The sequence below is a fragment of the Callithrix jacchus genome, chromosome 14 (genome assembly GCF_049354715.1).
Source record: "Callithrix jacchus isolate 240 chromosome 14, calJac240_pri, whole genome shotgun sequence".
Lineage (NCBI taxonomy): Eukaryota > Metazoa > Chordata > Mammalia > Primates > Cebidae > Callithrix > Callithrix jacchus.
In genome coordinates this window covers 21,832,747-21,849,466 of record NC_133515.1, presented here as the reverse complement: position 1 = coordinate 21,849,466, position 16,720 = coordinate 21,832,747, and the positions used below count along the sequence as shown (strand labels likewise).

The 16,720-nt window shown below is 39.7% G+C and overlaps 1 protein-coding gene across 2 annotated transcripts in view; it reads right to left on the bottom strand.

The window, feature by feature from the left end:
* The window catches only part of CKAP2L (cytoskeleton associated protein 2 like), a 43,996-nt gene extending 27,427 nt beyond the window's left edge, over nt 1-16,569 (bottom strand). The window contains exons 1-5 of one of the 2 annotated variants that reach the window (XM_078348414.1): nt 16,141-16,569; nt 14,424-14,490; nt 12,595-12,646; nt 6,803-8,031; nt 2,954-3,161 (exon numbers count right to left, since the gene is read on the bottom strand). In XM_078348414.1, coding sequence (XP_078204540.1) covers nt 2,954-3,161; nt 6,803-8,031; nt 12,595-12,646; nt 14,424-14,490; nt 16,141-16,540 — 1,956 coding nt within the window. In that variant the 5' untranslated portion in view covers nt 16,541-16,569. The remainder of the gene's footprint in view (nt 1-2,953; nt 3,162-6,802; nt 8,032-12,594; nt 12,647-14,423; nt 14,491-16,140) is intronic. The other variant, XM_008980282.5, reaches the window with a different exon arrangement.
* Nucleotides 16,570-16,720: the final 151 nt, after the last annotated feature.

Below are 16,720 nucleotides of genomic sequence, written 5' to 3'. Positions count from 1 at the left end.
AGATTAATCAGACAAAAGAAATCAAAGCAAGTCATGAATTTTTCTGTACCTAACAACGTAACTTTGAAAAACAGAAAGTAAAAATTGACAGACATATGAAGAGAAATTGTCAATGACTAATCACAGTGCCAGTGAGAGACTCTGGCGTATTGCTCAGAAAGCAATGGATCAAGTAAACAAAATAGGATATATATTCCTTTCAAACACTTTTGGAACATTTACCAAGAATGATCAGATATTAAGACCACAAAGAAAATTTCAACAAAACCCATCAAGTAGAGTATACATAGGCCACATTCACCAACTACAATGCAATATAATTCTTCTAAGACATTTTTTGGGTTAAAGAACTCAATCAAAATGGGAATCTCAAACTATTTAGAAATGCACAATGAGAACATATGTCAGTTATTAAGCTATTAACCCCCCCATCCTCTGCTTTGTGATGCTGGGGCTGGAACTCTGTAAACCACTTTCTGCTTGGCAGCAGTTTCCCTGCTCGGCTCTACCCATAGTGGGCACAAGAGGGAGACTGCAGGGATAGAGAAGGAAGACACTTGCTTCTTCCCATTTGCTTTCATCACCCCAGCAATGGTTCCTCATCCCGGCAGCAACAGTTGGTTCTAGCCTCCAACTTTTCCGCCTTTCCCCTCAGATCCCACCTCACTGTGCAGCTTCAGTGGCAGGAGCACCAAATGGATAGAATCTTTTCCTCAAAGTCTGAGCCCCAGCCCTGCAGGGCCTCTCCTCCAGCATCTGCTGGGTAGTATGCCCTCCTTACAGTTGGAGTATCATTTCTATCAGGGTTTGTTTCTTCTGCTTCTTGGTTCTGATACCCAAACCTCTCTTTGTTCCCCTAGACTCAGTGGGTACCAGCTGCTTCCTGCAGTATCATCTCTGTTACCTCTTTGCTGTCAGCCCTGCGTATAGCACCCACATCCCTCTGATCCCTTCAGCATTTTTGTGCGCACAGGCTCACTATGTGCTTTCACAGCCAGCATCTGTGCTCCCTTGTATGTGCCCAGAGAGTGAGAAGTGCCTGAGAATTCTTGTCCGCCTGAGGCAGCCATGAATAAATGACCATGGAAGCTTTAACACTGTAGCTCCCTTGCCTCTGATCAGGATGACTCTGAGAGATGTGACTGACACCGTCTCCAGAGCTCCCCTGTGGACTGTGCCAGAGTCACCATCCATGGACTTGCTTTTCTGATCCTATGACTTCACTCCTTTCCCAGTTTTCCCTGGAGTGTCTTCCTAATAAACTACTTTCATACAGATTCTCCTCTTAGGGTCTACTTCTAGAGAATCTATGTAAGACACTGTGTAACCAATTACACTCTTTCTGTGGTTTGTTTTTCAGACTTCACTATGACTGATAAAGAGCATAACTTAGTCAAATATGGGAGATGTGACCAAGTAAACTTCAGAGGTAAATGTGCTATAGCATTAAACATACTTGTAAAAAAAATAAGAAAGACTCACTTTTAAAAATGATCTAAGATTTCAATTAAAAAGGTAGGAAAAGAGCAATAAATATAAAAATGGGTACAGACATTGATTCAAGAGAAAAAATAATCAGTAAAACCTGAGGTCTTTCAAAAAAATTAATGAGAAAAATCTTTGGCAAGTCTAACTTTTAAAAAGTCACAAAATTTACTAAAGTTGACTCAAGATACATAAACCCTAAATAGAGCAATGACCACATATCAAATTGAGAAGATATATACAAATTTATCCTCCAAAGAAACATGGTCCAGATAATTTTTATGGGCAAGTTTTTATCAAACCTTCAAAATAAAAATAATTCTAATGTCATACAAACTATTTTCAGTTTATAGGACAAAAAGAAAAATATACAACTCATCTTCCTAGGTCAGCATAAAATTGGTGCTAGGAAAACACAAGACAATCAAAGTACATAAAAATGAATAAAAGAATTGCAACTCACAAAACTATATACTTCATTTCTCTACATAGCTACACCATATGAACATGCATGAAAACAGAAAGAATGACTGGCAATGGTGGTCACCCAGAGAGAAGTTTGGGATTTCTAAGTATGTATGTTTGTAGAGGGAGAGGGCTGATCATTTATCTGTATTGTTTGAAATAATTTTAATAATAAAAATGTACTCATGATTTTTAATACTACAATGAAAAGAAAAAAGAAAAAGAACTCAAGTTTAACCCCACAAGAAGAAACAGTTAGTATTTAACTGGATGTTGTGAGTTTAATCCCATAAGGAGAAATAGTATTTAACTGGATGTTTTGAAAATGTTGCCTGGAGTAGACTTAAAGTGAACTTTTCCTTTTTTTTTTTTTTTGCTGATATTCAACATAACCAAAGGACAGAATAAGTTTTGCTTTAGGCAAGAATTTTAGTAAAGTTTATTCCATCATTTTAAAATATATTTTTTATTCAGGGATTCTCCTAAGGATCACATTCTGCCTATCATCTATTTTATCCTTATCTGCAGAATCCAAGATAAAATTTAAATACTATTTATAGCTACCCAGAGTATTTAGAATACTTGAACTTTACATATAAACTTGACTTCTGACTTCAATTTCATTTCCAAATGTTAAATGGATACTCTTCACAACTTGATACCCAAAGAAGGCAAAGTTCCTTTTGGAGTCAGGTTGTTTAGATTAGTTTTCCAACTTCTTTGAGCCCTCGTTTCATTTGTAAAGTGATCATAGTAACAGTGGTTAGATAATTATGTAAGATAATCTCAGTTAACTGCTTATAAAAGCACCTGGCATATAAAAGTCTCTGTTTATGGGCATGTCATTATTATTACTGCTATTATTATTACTCTATATTTAAGAGTAGCTAAAGTTCTGCTTAGATGAAGGCTATCTCTCCTATACTCTATTTAAGCAAAATGTTTAAAAATTCTAAGATTCTGGTCTGGGCCAAAGCAGGAGGAACTTGTTTTCTTCACTCACCCCTTCGATGAGGTTCAGACATTCTGTCAGAGTGTTGTTAATTTTACTAGACAGTTCGAATTGTGCTTTCTTTTCTTCCTCTTCTTTTTCAATGCTGTTCCAGAATGAAATATTCATTTCCTTTATTGCTTTTCTTTTTGTTTTAAGTTCCATAGGAGGCCGTTTATAGATTTTTCCCTTAGATTTCTGCCAGTCTTCTAGTTGTTTCCTAAAATTCAATTAAAGGGTGAGTGGTTTTATTTATTTTAAAACATAGTCAAGCTGCTAAAATATATTTTATATATATATATATATATATATATATATATATATATATATAATATAATTAAATACTTTCAACTACAGACAAAATCAGTAGAATGGAATTAAAATAAATTTACAAATGGAAAATGGCACCACTGGGTTGTGCCTACCTTGAGAAGGCAGACACCAAGATTCCAAGATCACGTGTGGCCAGCAATTCAGATTTCAAATAGAATTTGTGATTCTTCATTATTTTTCTCCAAAAGTTTTCACTTCACTGTATGCTACTTGCTTTCCCAAGACATCCCTCTATTTTTGAGATGACTCAGCACTTCATTTCTTTTACCATAAGCTGTCACTCAATCCAAACCCATCAAGCCTGCATTCTGCCTTCAAAAAGGTCTTAGTGTGTGAAGTGATCCACTTAACCTAGTTCCTTAGTCCTCTCTTGACCAGACATTACTTTCTTTCATAAGCTAGACCAGTAATTTAAGGGCTCTTAAATAGCTGGTTTCTGATAATGCCAAGTCCTCATTCTTGCTGACCCCCACTGTTCACAGTTTCCACCCCTGCTTCTAAGCAGGCAATAGATTTCTTTTTGGGGGTAGGGGCACCAAGACATATAGACCCCAAGTGCTTGGATGTAGGCACTCCAGCTTCTTTAAATTACAACTACATATTAATGACTTCCAAGTGTACATTTCAACCCAGATCTTTCCCTGGAGCCCCAAACTTTGTAAAACCCACAGCCTAGTTGATAACTTTTGATGTCTGACAGGCATTTCAAATTTAATACTGTCTCAAACAAAGATCTTGATTTTCATCTTCACATCTGTTCCAAGTTTTTATTACTTTGGTAAATAGCACCCCAGACTGTGTCACTGCCAAGGACTTCCCACGGCTCTTGGAATAAAATTCAAAATATTTTCCATGGCTGAAAGGTGCAGTGTAATCTGGTTCCTGCCTACCTCTCCAACCTCACATCACACTAGTCTCCCTGTCACTCACCTCGCTGCCCCGGGAGCTCAAGTATCCTTGCAGTTTCTTTTTTTTTTTGAGACACAGTTTCACTATTACCCAGGCTGGAGTGAAGTGACACAATCTCAGGTCACTGCAACCTCCGCCTCCTGGGTTCAAACGATTCTTGTGCCTCAGCTGCCCGAGTAGCTGGGATTACTGGTGTGTGTTACTACACCCAGCTTATTTTATTTTATTATTAGTAGAGATAGAGTTTCACCATGTTGGCCAGGCTGGTTTTGAATTCCTGACCTCAAGTGATCTGACCGCCTCAGCCTCCCAAAGTGCTGGGATTACAGGCATTAGCCACCGTGCCCTGCATCCCTGGTTTCTTGATCTAGACTCATTCCTGCCTTAAGGTCTTACATCTTCAGTCCTCTGCTCAAATGACACCTCCATAAAGAGGCAATTACCTGTAATTACTGTGTCTTATTTAGTCAATATGTTGGTTTTCTGTCTCCTCCACTAGAGTGTAAGCTCTATGAAAACAGAAACCTTAACAGTCCAGTTCCCAGCACAGTACCTAGCACACATAGGTATTTAATAACACGCGGCAAAATTCACCTTTTTTTAGCTTGCAATTCTGAATTTTGACAAATGCATTAAGTCATGTAAGCCTAACTATTACCAAGCTATAAGACAGTTGCAACACCTTCAATAATTCCCTCATGCTCCTTGGTAGTCAGTCTCACCCCTAACCCCCAGCTCCTGGCAATCACTGATTTGTTTTTTTTTTTAAATCGCATTTTAGGGGTACATATGCAGAACATGCAAGATAGTTGCATAGGTACACACATGGCAGTGTGTTTTGCTGCCTTCCTCCCCTTCACCCACATTTGGCATTTCTCCCCATGCTATCCCTCCCCAGTTCCCCCCCTGCTGTCCCTCCCCTATTCCCCCCGAATGGACCCCAGTGTGTAGTACTCCCTTCCCTGTGTCCATGTGTTCTCATTGTTCATCACCCGCCTATGAGTGAGAATATGTGGTATTTCATTTTCTGTTCTTGTGTCAGTTTGCTGAGAATGATCTGATGTTTTTTTATCTTTATAGTTTTGCTCTTTCCAGAATGCCAATAACTAAGTTTTTAATGAATGAATGCTATTAACTCTCATTTCTGACTCCAGAGCAAAATCCATGCAATGCTTATTATTTCAGCCCCAAATACTGTCCTCTTACCTTCACTCTTACCACCTACTTAATGATAGAAGTTAAGACATGTGGCATGTGCTTCCTTCATGTTCCTGGCATTCTTCCTATCTCCTTAGACTTCTTTCTAATCATAAATGAAGAGGGAACTTACCCTTTCTAAAGGCAACTTACTCCTAGGACCTCAATACCGTAATTTTGTTTCTCTAGTACTTTCCACATATACAACAAACAGTAAGCTCCAGAAGGGTAAAGACTGACTGTGTGCTCATCTCTGTGTCTCCTAGCACCTGGCACATTGCAGGTGCTGAAGAAACACATGCAGAATGAATGAATAAATCTCTCCCTCTTCAGACTCCCCTTCTGTAATCAAACATGTTCAACATGCAACACAGTCTTATGACCAATCCTCTGTTGTCTGACCTAGACTGTGAGCTCTACGGCTGGGACCCTGACTTCCTTATTCACCACCTCAAGGTCTCTGCAGTCACTTTTCTTTCTGCTCAGGATTGTCCTTCTTGCCACCAGCCTTTTCTTAGCCTTAGGTCTCAGCTCAGATGTTGCTGTTCAAAGTACCTCTACTGATCCTTCTATCTAAAGCAGCCATTCCAGCCCTACTCTCTGGATATATCACCCTGAAGTTGTTAACTTACTGTCTCTTCAGGAAGGCAGAGAGCTTGTTGGTGGTGTTCAGGGCTATACCAAGCTGTACCTTGCTTCACCCTGCTACACCTTTTAGCAACCATCTAATTTTACATGCTCCCTTCACTCTTGTCAGAAATGTTCTTATTTTCTATTTCAAGCAAGTGCTTCTCCTGGGAGGCTCACCCACATTATGAGACTATATCTGGTCCTGGGTAGAAAGTGTACAAAATCCACTGGCTCAGTTTCAATCAGTGTATGTTAATATTAACCTACCTGACATCTGGATTTCTACCATCTTAACTCTATATTTGAACTGACTACTCCTCTGTTTGAGCTTACTTGCCAAAATTTGGCCCAGACTCATGGAAGTTCCCAGTTCTTCCCTGATAACTTTTCTGAACTTAACTATTGGTTTGTCTGACAAGAGACTACCATTTTCTAACTTCCTAGCTATGTGAACTCACTTATCTGTTCTATTGCTGTCCAGTCTAGCAGGGCACTTCTTGAACAAGTATTTACATCTGCAACCCCTACTTCTTACTCATCCATTCTATATTGAAACTTCTTAAACAAAACCAAGAACTATTTTAAACGTACAACTACAGAAAACAATTTATAATATATGTATGTACCACCTAGCCCTGTCAAGTCTTAATATTTGCATCAAATCTTTTTCAGACTATAGTTAAAAATTACTTAGAAGCCATTATTTATGGCCTATTTCCTGACCAATTCTTCTTGATGGTCAATTTGCCTAATCATCTTAAGTTGCAAAAGCTTGGAATTAAAGCAAAGTACCTGCGATCCTCCGCTGTTGCCTTTTTAATATTTGGGTTTGTTTGGGTCCCATTTATGGTTGTGACACCAGCTTGAGTTTTGGGAGCTGTTTTGTTCAGAAAATGGTTCTGAGGAACAGCCTTTTTCAACTTGGAGTCCAAAGTTTGTGCTGTTTGTTGAAAGCCATTATTATTACGTTTAATGGTTCCATTTGCTCTTATGCTAGAGGTGCTTGGAATAGCTGAATTAAATCTGCCAACTGTCAACTTAGGCCTCTGGCTTATGGCTTTCGATTTTTGCAGTATACATGATGTCTGAGGTATACAAGAAGGTTGGGTGGACTTCGGATCTTGCTTGATGTTTGGATGTCTATTGTTACATTCACCCTGAAGCAAATTGGGGTATGTTCTGGGTTTGGTATGTTTCATTCTCTGTTCAGTAACAGGGTATGACCGTAACTTAGTTTCATTTGTTCCTTCATATTTACCCCTATTCACCTTTATATCTTTGATGTTCTTGACCACTGGTTTCTTTGATGGCTGAACCTTATTAAGGGTCTGAATCAAGTGAGAGGGAACAGTCCTTGAAGGTTTTACTCCTGGTCTTGCAAGATCTGCTCCTCTAGAGATTTGCTGTGATTTTACTGGGAGAGTCCTGCTTTGTGTTTCTCTAACAAATTGTTTATTAACTCTGTCTTTCAGAACAGCACTATTAACTGAACTTTTGCCCAAGGCTGGCTTAGGAGCTAAACTGTTCTTGGTTTGATTATAAGAGTCAATCTTTGGCTTACTTGTGGTATGTAATTTAGGATCTGGCTTCCTCTCAGGTTCTGATAAAGTTTGGGGCAGGTTCTCTTTGTTTGTTTCTTTTAGAAAGTAAACCAAAGATTTGTTTTCAGCATGGGTATTATTCATAGAGTCCGTACATTTAGCATTTCCTTGATCTGTTACCTGCTGCTTTGTAGTTTTCAATTGTTCTATATTAAGTGACCCCACAAGTTTTCTTGACAGTTCTGTTGTGGATGATCCAGCTTCATGCTGTTGAAAACTCTTACTAGAAGGCTTAGAGTATGGGTTAGAAGAAACACATTCTGAAGTCAGCCTTTTGCCTAGAAGTTTTGGTGGCTCCAACTTCAGCTTCTGGGACGCTGTAATATTAGGTGGTCTGGGCTGGAGTTTAATGCTGATGGACCTTTTAGGTTTGACAGGCAAAACAGCATGGTTGGTAACATCATTTTTGGGTCTAATAGTCTGAAAAGACAAAGAAAATATATATTAAAAAATTCTTAACAATATCTTATTTTTAAAAAATAACTGTATTTAACACATGCTAAAAATATTAATCATTTTTAGAATTTCATCTAAGTTGAATCCTGAGAAAGTAAAGAAAGACTCATTAATAGATAGGGTTTTGTTTGTTTGTTTTGTTTTTTTGAGACAGGTTCTCACTCTGTCACCCAGGCTCGTATGCAATGATGCAATCTTGGCTTACAGCAACCTCTGCCCTCCTGGGTTGAAGCAATTCTCCCACCTCAGCCTCACAAGTAGTTGGTGCGCATGACCTCACCCAGGTAACTTTTTGTATTTTTAGTAAAGATGGGGTTTTACCACGTTGGCCAGGTTGGTCTTGAACTCCTGTCCTCAAGTGATCCACCTGACTTGGCCTTCTAAAGTGCTGGGATAACAGGCATGAGCCACCGCACCTGTCCTAATAGGTAGTTTTTATAACTTGAGTTCCTATCAGAAATATATTAGAATCTTTTAGCTTGACAGAATTAAGCAGAGATGCAGTGAATATACAAAAGTTGCTGTTTCAAAAATAAATTTGCCTCAATCAAACAGTAGTTGTTGGATGCCTTTTATATCCCAAGTGCCCTCCAAGGGACCCTGGAAAAATACATACATAATGAACTTAGGTTACCTCCTAACAAATCTCTCCTAGAACTTTAGCCACACTATGTATGTTTTTCAAACTAATGCCTTTGTAAACATCACAGTCAAGAAACTCTGTCTCATCCCTGGAGATTACTGACAAGGAGATAGATGGCAGATGATGTGAGGCCTGAGACATGCTGCCACGGCTCTCAATAAACATCTAACATCCGGTAGTCATATTTGTAAAGTCAGTCAGAATGGGGTTTTAAGGTTAGAGTCTATGTTAATAATAAACAAATGTTTAGTCATGTGATTTAAGTTTGGATAAGAAAGGTAGATTTGATTATAGATAACTCTAAAAACTAGGGAAGGGAGTTTAGAATTCATATGGTAAGTAACTGGGCAAGCCACTATGAATTCTTGAACATCTACCATGAAAGCGATTACTCAGAAAGAATTTCAGAGATTTATGGAATATGTTTCCAGGGTAAGATATAGGAATGCTAGAGTTACCACTCTATTTTTGATTTGACAATATTGTGAAGAATCACTATATAAACTTGGCAGGTATGTAAAGCACGTCTAACCAGAACCATTTGGCATTAAGGGCAAAGAGATGTCTATTCTGGATGACAGCAGTGTGTGTGGTGTTATTAGGGGTGAAATGGGGGAAGCTGGGAGTGGGAGGCCCAGAGATGGATGGTATACTCACAATGGCTATATCTGGATTAATCTTTGAGCACCAAAATTTATACGCACCTCAGATCTCTCCATCACTGCTTACTGAAAAGGTGGAGGGATGTTGGCATGAAAGCTTCCAAATGTGTGTTATTTTTTAGTTGCTCTTTCTTGTATATTAAAAACAAATTGATATAATCCATAAACCATAAAATTCACCATTTTAATAAGTGCACAATTCTGTAGGTTTTAGTATAGTCACACGATTATATAGCAATCACCACTGTCTAATTCCAGAACATATTCATCACTCTAGAAAGAAAGTTGGTTTACTTGTTGGCAGTCACGCCCCATTTTCTGCTCCCTGCAGTCCTTGTGTCTCTGCATGTCCACAGATTTGCCTATTTTATGTGTTGCATAAATGGAATCATGTAATATGTAGCCTTTTCTGTCTGGCTTCTTTCACTTTGTATAATAGTTTCAAGATTTACCCTTGTTGTAGCATGTATCAGTACTTCATTACTTTTTAAAATTAACTTTTTTAGAGCAGGTTTAGATTCACAGCAAAACTGATAATAATAATAGTGCCTATTATCTAGGAAGAATGCCATATATCCTGGTTTTCACAAGATAGTTTTGATTTACACCCGTTCGTCAAAGAGCACTGCTTTTTACTTTCAAAAGTGTCCTGGTTTGGACACTAAAGCATATGGCCAACTTCCTTACATGGTTGTTCTGAGGTAATGTATATAAAGTATCTGGGTGTTAGTTGTTATGGTCATGTATCAAAAGTGTTATATAAATTGCCAAGCATTATACAACTGTAATGATGACTATTATTTACATACTGCTTTTAGTTTCTCCTAAATTCTGTAATTCCCTTTCTTACTTCATTTTCTACTTTTATAACTACGTAAAGCAGATAAGGTAGGTATCATCCTCATTTAAGAGTTGACACACTGAAGTCAGTATTGTCAAATTCCAGAGAAGTCTCTGGGAATTCTGAATGAGGCCCTTTCCAGCAGACTTTTCCTTAAGACTTGCATGCTATACTGGTTCAATCTGCATAAAGTAAGAGTGTAACCCGGTGCTTCCCAAACATAAAGTCATTGTGCATAAATTTTGCCTTGTATACATTTTGCTATCCTTTGTATTGTCTAATGATGTCATGCATATACACAACATATGTATGTCTATATATGCATATGACTAAAATATGATTGAAGTAATTTGGTGAATGAATCATTAAAACTTATTAAAAGTCTCACCAGGGAAAGGATTCCCTGTTTAATAAATGGTGTTGGCAAAACTGGCTAGCTATGTGCAGAAAGCAGAAACTGGACCCCTTCCTGACACCTTACACTAAAATTAACTCCAGATAGATTAAAGACTTAAACATAAGACCTAACACCATAAAAACCCTCAAAGAAAATCTAGGCAATACCATTCAGGACATGGGAGTAGGAAAGGACTTCATGACCAAAACACCAAAAGCATTGGCAACAAAAGCCAAAATAGACAAATGGGACCTAATCAAACTCCACAGCTTCTGCACGGCAAAAGAAACAAGTCATTAGAGTGAATCGGCAACCAACAGAATGGAAAAAAATTTTTACAGTTTACCCATCTGACAAAGGGCTGATATCCAGAATTTACAAAGAACTCAAACAGATTTACAAGAACAAAACAAAGAAGCCCATTCAAAAGTGGGCAAAGGATATGAACAGACACTTTACAAAAGACATACATGAGGCCAACAAACATATGAAAAAATGCTCATCATCACTGGTCATTAGAGAAATGCAAATCAAAACTACATTGAAATACTATCTCACGCCAGTTAGAATGGCGATCATTAAAAAATCTGGAGACAACAGATGCTGGAGAGGATGTGGAGAAATAGGAACACTTTTACACTGCTGGTGGGAGTGTAAATTAGTTCAACCATTGAGGAAGACAGTGTCGCGATTCCTCAAGGACCTAGAAATAGAAATTCCATTTGACCCAGCAATCCCATTACTGGGTATATATCCAGAGGATTATAAATCATTCTACTATAAGGACACATGCACACGAATGTTCATTGCAGCACTGTTTACAATAGCAAAGACCTGGAACCAACCCAAATGCCCATCGATGATAGACTGGACAGGGAAAATGTGGCACATATACACCATGGAATACTATGCAGCCATCAAAAACGATTAGTTCGTGTCCTTTGTAGGGACATGGATGAACCTGGAGACCATCATTCTCAGCAAACTGACACAAGAACAGAAAATGAAATAACGCACGTTCTCACTCATAGGTGGGTGTTGAACAATGAGAACACATGGACACAGGGATCTGCACTACACACTGGAATCTGTTGGGGGGAATAGGGGAGGGACAGTGGGGGGTGGGGTATTGGGGAGAGATAGCATGGGGAGAAATGCCAGATATAGGTGAAGGAAAGGAAGGCAGCAAATCACACTGCCACGTGTGTACCTATGCAACAATCCTGCATGTTCTTCACATGTACCCCAAAACCTAAAATGCAATAAAAAAAAAAAGTCTCACCAATAAGAATGTTTCACTTCAGGAAGCACTATCTGAGTTACATTTCAGAATACAGATATAAACTATGCTTTTAAAAACTAAAGGTGAGATTTTTATTGCAGATGAAGAATCTGTGCCTCTTTCAGAGGGCTAATTTCTTCCATTTAAACTTTAAGAATCTTTTACCATTCTATCTTATGTAGTTAAATTGATTAGGAAGCATATACTTGTCAAGTGGCTTGAGAGGTTCAATGCAAATGTTCCCTTTAAATGACTACTGAGCTATTTAACTTCATGGCAGCATACCAAAGCGGTTAAGATCACAGCCTCTCAGCTTTGTCACTTAATAGCTATGTGACCAATTTAACCTTTGTGACTTAGTTTGCTCATCTGTAAAGTGGGGCTATTAACAGTAGCCTCATACGATTGTGAGGACTCAATGAGGTAATGCAAGTCAGAAAAGCATCAGGCACACAGTAAGTATTCAATGTTAGCTATCAAGAGGACCATAGTTCACATGAGGCTTTTTTTTTGGTTAATAAAACTAAACTACAGTATGTTGTACTTTTCAAAAAGTGATTGTCTCTTATTAAACCAAACTGTTTTTGTATCCTAAGAAATACCTTTGAAATACATGTTCTTCAGGTTGCTAACATCTTTATTATTCTTATTACTAATCATACTTACAAATGCATATTTCTAGAAAGACAAATTTCTACTTACAGATTTAGAAGGTGGTGGATTCAGGCAATTATTCTTGGATTTTAGATAAGGCCTATAAAAGACAAATTAAAATTAATCCTCAGCACAGAAGGATCTCAAGCTAAGCTTGGGAAGTATAGTGATTAAAAATTATGATTAGAATTTTAAATTAGGATTTCTGTAATGGCAAAATAATTAAAAATTATATTCAATAAAGTCTCCTTATCATCATTTCTTTAGTCCTGTATCCTCCCTCTTGGAGACCGCCAACTGCTCCTATTCTTTTCTTTTGCTTGTGATCCTTACAGAGACATTCTATACATAAATCTAGCATTCTCACAATATCAATGAGATATACGTGTTTCCTTCATGTGTGTATAGTCTTACTCATTCAAACATTCCTGGAGCGCTGCAGTGTGCCAGACACTGAAGACACAATGCCAAACAAAACCATTAACTGCTTCTTTAAAAAATTTATTTGTTTTAGGAGCCGGGCACAGTGGCTCACGCCTGTAATCCCAGCACTTTGGGAGGCTAAGGCAGGCAGATCACCTGAGGTTGGGAGTTCGAGACCACCCTGATCAACATGGAGAGACCCCCGTCTTCAAAAAAAAAGTTCCTTGTTTTAAGTATCTTTAAGTACTATCTTTTCTAATTTTCAGAGGGGAAAAGTGATATAAGAAAAAACTACGACACCCATGAAATCTAGCTAGTGAGTTAGGAAATGCAAAAAAAGGATAGGAAAACAGAGGAGAATTTAGAAGGAATCAATCTGCATGGACCAAAACCAACCAAAAACAATTGCTAGACTAACAAGAACTTTGATCACGACTTGTTTGATGTTTGTCTCTCCCATCTAGAACATAAGCTTTGGGAGGGAAGGAATGTCTGTCTTGTTAAGCACTGTATCTCTAGCATCAAGAGTGACTGAGATATTATAGGTAGTAAATATTTATTGAATAAATGGACTAGGTTCATTTAATCAAGGAAACAGAGGCAAGGTTACCCAAGATAAAATAAAGAGTGAAAGCTAACTTCATAAAAATTAATTTTCAAATAAATATTTAGCAAATCAAATGGGGAAAAAATTAAGTAATGCTAAGAAAGAAGGACAAATAACACCACAAAGATGGTAAAAATCTACAAAGGATAAAAATGAAGTGGTCGGCCAGGCATGGTGGCTTATACTTGTAATCCCAGCACTTTGGGAGGCCGAAGTGGGGGGATCACAATGTCAAGAGATTGAGACCGTCTGGCCAACATGGTGAAACCCTGTCTCTACTAAAAATACAGAAATTAGCTGGGCGTGGGGGCATGCACCTGTAGTCCCAGATACTTGGAAGGCTGAGGCAGGAGAATCGCTTGAACCCAGGAGGCAGAGGTGGCAGTGAGCCAAGATTGCACCAGTGCACTACAGTCTGACGACAGAGAGAGATTTCGTCTCCAAAAAAAAAAAAGAAGTGGTCATATTCTGTCTACCTCAATAGTAAATGCTCAGAATGACCCAAGGTCATTCAAGTTCTTAACCAAAAATTGCCTTCGTGAGAATCAACTTCCCCAAGGAAAAAAAGCAGAAACTGGCAAAGCTTCCAGCATGGTAGGTAATACTGACCCTTCCCTCATTCCTTTGGAGAGTCTCACAATAACAATGTTTAACTCTTTGCCAATGGACTAAGCGCTGCTCAGGGGCTTTTGTCATGCCTGGACTGAAATGCTCTTTTTGTATTATCATAGAATCCCAATGCAGTCTGAGTAGACTGTAAGCAAAAGGGCCATGTTTCAAAAAGTCTTTAAATTGTTAGTGCAAAGAAGGCAACACGACTTGCATAACTGTGGACAGATAAACTCACTTGGTGTTTTGGCTCTTCAGTTTTCCCTTAGCCGCAAGGTACTCCTGAAGCTTTCTCTGCCGCTCTTCTGCAACACAGGCAAGCAAACAAACAACATTAACTTTAGTTCACGATTTTAACAAGTTCATTAATATTCTAAAAGATGGCACTTTTCTCTAGTGATTTTGGCTTTGCTACAAAATGTTATAAAATCCCTAGTCCTATACATTTGCCCTCAAGTTAATATCAACATTGACAATATCATTTATGTGCCAGGCCTACACTAAGCTCTTTAAACTTACTAGTTTTTTTGAGACAGGGTCTCCTTCTGTCACTGAGGCTGGAGTGCAGTGCCACAACCATGGCTCACTGTTGCCTTGATCTTGCAGGTTTTAGCAATCCTCCCACCTCAGTCTCCTGAGTAGCTGGCACTACAGGTTGGTACCACTATGCTGGATAATTGAAAAAAAACTTTTTTTTTTTTGTGGAGACAGGATCTTACTATGTTGTCAGGGCTGGTCTCAAATTCCTGAGCTCAAGTGATCCTCCTGCTTTGGCCTCCCAAAGTGCTGGGATTACAGGCATGAGCCAAAGCACTTGGCCTAAATTTACATTACTTCTTTCAATCCACAAAAAATCCAGTGAGTTTTTGCAACCTGAAATTCAGAGAGGGTAAATGTCATGCCCAAAGTTACCCAGTTAATATGTGGCAATTCCAGGACTTGAAAACAGTCTTATTATCTAACCTTAGAGCTCACAGCCACTGTTCTCAGCTACAACCTCCTATGATTTGAAAAACTTCCATTACTGGCCCATCTGAGCTGGTGAGCAAGGCCTGGTCTTATGTTTTTTTGTTTTTTTGACAGGGATGATGATTTTTACCCACAAACCCTTATATGGCTTCCTTTGTTGGTACTAAGGATAAAATATGCCAGGTTGTCTGCTCACAGCAGACACCTATACTATGGTGACTTTCTATGCAAGCCATTTGTGAGGGGATGGCAAGCCAATGATTTCTGCCTTCAAGAAGTTTCAAACTAGTAGTGGAGATAAAATAAACACAGCAATAATTACAATATAAGGTAATATCTAAGGGCCATAAAGAGGATAAAGAAGAATGGGAGTTCAGAGGTGGGGCATGAGTGAGGGGAGCAGGTGGCTGGTAAGTTAAAATTAAATAATGATGTGAAGGAATAAAAAAAAAAAAACAAGACGACGACAGGGGCGCCAAACGACTCTTAACCTCATCTGAACGCAATTGCCCTTTTGATCTCTGATGCTCATGTATCCTTAGAGACGGCTTGCCAGGCAGTGTAGAGCAGAGGGGCTGACATAGGGAGTTGGAGTCCCACCTCCGCGACTTCGGGCAAATTAGCAAACTTTGTTGCTGCTGAGCCTATAAAGCGGACAGAAATGCCCATCTTTAAAGCTTGTTATGTAAAGTGCCTAGGTCTGTGCTCAGGACCTCGTAGACATCAACAGGAATAAAGGATGAAACAAAACAACGTGCGTTTCTTGAAGAAGGTGGTATCTGAGCAGGAGTTTTGAAAGGTAGGAAAGGGTTCCAAGCACATCTAAGAGATCAGGGAACCCAGGAGCCTTAGCTCTGGGTGCAGATTTAACCAATCGACTTCTAGCCACAGCAGGCTGAGAGGTGTGGAGAGCTCCGCCAGAGGCAGGAGACCCGAGTTCGGGCCGGACCCTGTCTCTGGTCATATAAGACCACGCCCGGCTCTACCTGGAGCCAAATGTGGATCAAAGCCGCGTGCTGCTTCCCACGGGTGGTAAAAGCCCGAGCAAGGGGCCTCAGTTTCTTTATCTAGAACGTGGTGACAGTGACATCTCTTTGCGCGGCTGCCGGAGGGCTTTCTGGAAAGATGCCCGTGAGGCATCTGGCCTGCGCACAGCCTCCGCCGCCCCAAGCCCAGACGTCTCCTTGGGGGCCGGGGCTCGCGTGGCGCTCCCAGGATGGAAAACGCCCCAGGGTGGAAAACGCCCCAGGGTAGACTGAGGCAGGCGAGCGGACCGGCACGGTGGCCTCCTACTCCCCGGCCGTGCTCCAACGCCTGAAATACCGGGGCTCGTTCGCGGTCGTACTCACCGACTGCAGCAGCGGCGGCTGGCCGGGGCCCCACCATGACTCTTCGGTGACAGTTTTTCTTCAAACGCTGCGCCGGGAGCCAAGAACTATGCGCCGCGCGTTCGCGCGTTCTCATTGGCTCCTGCGAGTTTGAAACTCGCTAATCGGAAGCACGGGAGGGCGGGACAACAGGCAATAGACTCTTTGCGGTTGGCTCTGGCCCTGAGAGCCTGACCTT